The sequence below is a fragment of the Elephantulus edwardii genome, unplaced genomic scaffold (genome assembly GCF_000299155.1).
Source record: "Elephantulus edwardii isolate Elephantulus edwardi_28Jun2011 unplaced genomic scaffold, EleEdw1.0 scaffold00041, whole genome shotgun sequence".
Classification (NCBI taxonomy): Eukaryota; Metazoa; Chordata; class Mammalia; order Macroscelidea; family Macroscelididae; genus Elephantulus; species Elephantulus edwardii.
The window spans coordinates 8582932-8586907 of NW_006399791.1; the positions used below are offsets into that span (position 1 = coordinate 8582932).

Consider the following 3976-nt stretch of genomic DNA (forward strand, 5'->3'; position numbering starts at 1 on the left):
TCGGGATGGGTGTGTCAGAGACAGTGTGGTTGGCGCAGGATAGAACAGGGTTTAGGGCTGTTGTGCATAGGGTCGCTATGAGTCACAGGCGACTCGACGGCACATAACAACAACAACAACAGTGCCTCTACACAGAATTACCAGAAATAGATGGCTTTAACAAACAAGAACTTTTTGTTCTCACTATGCTACAAGTTATTCAATGTGACTTTTTTAGCCATTGGTTTTGGTTTGCATCATGGCTGGGTAGAACCACAGAACCATACAAATGTGGATGGTCTATAGCATCTTCAAGAACTTGGATAAGTTGTTAATAATGTAAATATCACCCTTTAAGTGGGAACATGCAAAAAACATGTACAGGCTAAGAAGGGGCCAGGTCAATTTTGCCATCATGTCAGGCTTAAATCGAGTATGTTCAGAAGCAGAGGCAGAGATCTTGCTACCATCAAAAATGAAGAAGCTGGGTGTGCACTATGTCCTTTTGAGCCAGAGGTTCCTGTACTAGACAGAGACTCAGAGCAGATCAGCAGTAGCTCCAGCACTTGGTGCAAAAGTGGCAGAGAACCAGATGAGCTTGAGACAGAGACAAGACAGAGAGTAACGAGAACTGCCACCTACACAGGCGTCAGGGCCTTTCCCTAGGCTTTCCCCATCTTACTGATGGAGTAGGGAGAGGTCTCAGAGAATCTGCAGAACTAAACAAGCTCTTTAACAATGTACACAAACTTTGTGAGTAAACCAATATAAAATTGAAAAAAGTAAAAAAAAAAGTTAATGATATAAAACTATTTATAGGAATGATTGTATAAAACACAGTCCACAGGAATGATACACAATATATATTGTGCATTAATGTATAAAAACCAATAAAAAGCACTTTAAATGAAAAAAAGAGCTATGTTAAGTATATTACTTTAATAGAGTGCCACTCAAAAGGTCAGTAGTTCAAACCAATCAGCCACTTCTTGAGAAAAAAAAAAGGTGGAGACTTTCCCTATGTAAATATTGATCACTACAGAAACCAATGAATAAAAATTGACTTAATGTAAAAACAAAACACACACACACAAAAAAACCAAGCTCTGTAACACTGGCCCAGTGCTGAGAGGCAGGGCTGAGACTCTCCTATCTTGAGTATTTCCAAATGAAACTGCTCCCTATTACTTCCTTAAACATGCTATAATCAAAACTACTATCTGTGATCTCTCTGTGGCCACTGAAATGAATCTGCCAACCTAACACTGTCAACCATGGGAGGGAGAAATGCTGGTGCTAGAACTGACAGGAGGTGTGGGAGCATGGGGGCACAGATGACCTGGGGGCTTACTCACAGTCTTCAAATTGGTTCTCACAGGAATTGGTTTTGTGCTGTAGAAGTTGTTCAATCAGTGGAGCTCGACTCAGACATTACCACCTACATAATGATAGCACTGCTTTTTATATTTGTGGTTTAGGAGAGTAGAAGTCAAAATGAGAGTATTAGCTATAAAGAAAAATCCTTATCTCTTCCAAATCTCTATTCCTGGGCAGTCCTCATGTGGCTTGATTATTTCTCTTCCCTCGTCTTGCTTGCCTGTACTAAACTTTTTTATCTCAAAATAGAGACTCAAGATACACTCCACACTTTAAACCTGCCTGACTAACAAAAACAATCCATTCCCAAATGGGATTATAATCAGACATACAGGCACAGAAATTAGGATTTATGCCATTCATTGTTAGAGGACATGTATGATTCATAACAGGCTATGAGTTTGATATTGCATTGTACTTTTTTTAACCATAAATATCCTACAAATCTATAGATATACGGTTTACCAACTCACCTATTTTTTACCACTTCCAAGATCATAGCTGAAACACAAGAATCACCAGAGACTAGATTCTGAAGAAATTTTGAGCCTTGGAGAAGCTGAAGATCCTTAAAGCTCTTCACAACTGAAGTCTTTATAAGGTCAAACACCTAAGAAAATGAAATAAATGGGAAAATAAAAGCAAAAATGAAAGCTCATTCTGCTGTAGGTTAGCCCTCAAACTGTTCCCACTTTCTGCTCCTCACATTCCTATGGAATTCCTTTTATCAGAGGAGTATGTTATTAAAATTATGATTCTCAATAAGAATTTAAAATCTGTGTTGAAGACAGGTCTTCCTTAAGAGAGAAAGGGGCAACAACAACCTGAAAAAATATGTATGAGAAAAAAGGGCATACTGTTGCTGTTGTTAGACTATGTCTATGAATCAGAAACTTTACGAACAAAACAGTTTGGCACCTTGTCCCTACCCAGAGCCATGCTCACTGTCTCTGCTATGCTCAATTCACCTCACTGAGGCTAATCTGCTCTTTCGCTCTCTACCCCTCCCAGAATGATGTCTTTTCCCAAAGACTCCTTCTAATAACATGTTCAAAACACGTGAGATGAAATTTTACCATCCTTGCCTCTAAGGAGCAGCCTGGTCCCACTTCCTCCAAGACAGATTTGTCTTAAGGTGCACCTTATCCAAGCCATGCTATTTTCAATTATCTGTATGTGTCTGAAAGTTAGACAATGAAAAAGGAAGACTGAAGAATAGATGCTTTAGGATTATCATGGTGGTGAAGAGTATTAAATATACTATGGGTCAACAACTGCAGCCTTCAGTATGGACTGAGGCTCAATGTTAAGAAGACAAAGATTCTCACCACTGGACCAATTGGCAGCATCAGAATGGATGGCGAAGAGATTGAGATTGTTCACAGCTTTAGTCTGCTCGGCTCCACAGTCAACACTCTTGGCACCAGTAGCCAGGAAATTAAAAAAAAACGTATTGCGATGGGAAAGTCTGCTATTAGGGACCTCTCCAAAGTACTGAAGAGCAATGGTGTCTCTGGGACAAAGCTGCATCTAATACAGGCCATGGTCTTTGCAATCACTTGTTATGCATCAGAGAGTTGGACAAGGACTAGGGAGGATAGAAGGAGAATTGACACCTTTGAGCTGTGGTGCTGGAGAAGAGTATTGAATGCACCATGGACTGTCAAGAAAACAAACAGATTCATCCAGGAGAGGGTTAAACCAAGCAACTCCTGGGAGGCAAGGATTCTGCGGCTTCGTCTGACATACTTTGGGCATGTTGCAAGGAGGGACAGGTCCTTGGAGAGGGACAGCATGCTTGGGAGGGTGGAGGGACAGCGCAGGAGGAGAAGACCCTCTTTGAGGTGGATTGATTCAGTGACTGGGGTAATCGGGATGGGTGTGTCAGAGGCAATGCGATTGGCACAGGATAGAGGAGGGTTCAGGGCTGTTGTACACAGGGTCGCTATGACGCGCAAGCGACTTGATGGCACATAACAACAACAACATGGACTGCCAATTTGTCTTGGAGGAAGTGCCACCAGAGAGCTCCTTAGAAGCAAGGATGCAAAAAGGGCATAAGTTTTTATATTTTCATCAGTGCAGCTAACCTATGCTCATTAATTAAATTTCAACTTGACCCAAGACAATTTTTAAAACAGTGACATCATAATAAAATCATAAAGTTTTATGCAGCTACACTTTGTCATTTGTCAGGGACTATCTGTCTAAGCTTCATACTCTGGTAACTTGGGTTGTGGATGTGTTTCCACTCTTACTCCATCACAGCGTAAGAACTGGAGGTGTAAACCAATCACCAGAAAGTGTCTTTCAGCAGCCTTCAGGAAGAGACGTCACACAGTTTACAGAACTTGCTGCTGGCAGGATGGGGAAGGATAGTTTAGAAAAGAGTAACAATAAAAATACTCCTGTACTGCTCTTCACCAACTCTAGAAAGAATTATAAAGTCCTTAATAAATACCTGTTCCTGAAATCTCTGTATTCTTGTTACAGACAGCAAGAGGGCAATGGTGAAGGGGTACAAGTTCTTGCTGTGATCTCCCTGCTGTCCTGTCTACAGTAGACAAAACAAAAAGATTCATTACTTACATTTTTTTTTCTATAATTATATTTTATTAAT

The 3976-nt window shown here is 40.6% G+C and overlaps 1 protein-coding gene across 1 annotated transcript in view; it reads right to left on the reverse strand.

Annotated features, from left to right (window-relative positions):
* The window catches only part of FANCI (Fanconi anemia, complementation group I), a 102936-nt gene that overhangs the window by 76849 nt on the left and 22111 nt on the right, over positions 1-3976 (reverse strand). The window contains exons 10-11 of the mRNA XM_006885227.1: positions 3818-3910; positions 1830-1966 (exon numbers count right to left, since the gene is read on the reverse strand). Coding sequence (XP_006885289.1) covers positions 1830-1966; positions 3818-3910 — 230 coding nt within the window. The remainder of the gene's footprint in view (positions 1-1829; positions 1967-3817; positions 3911-3976) is intronic.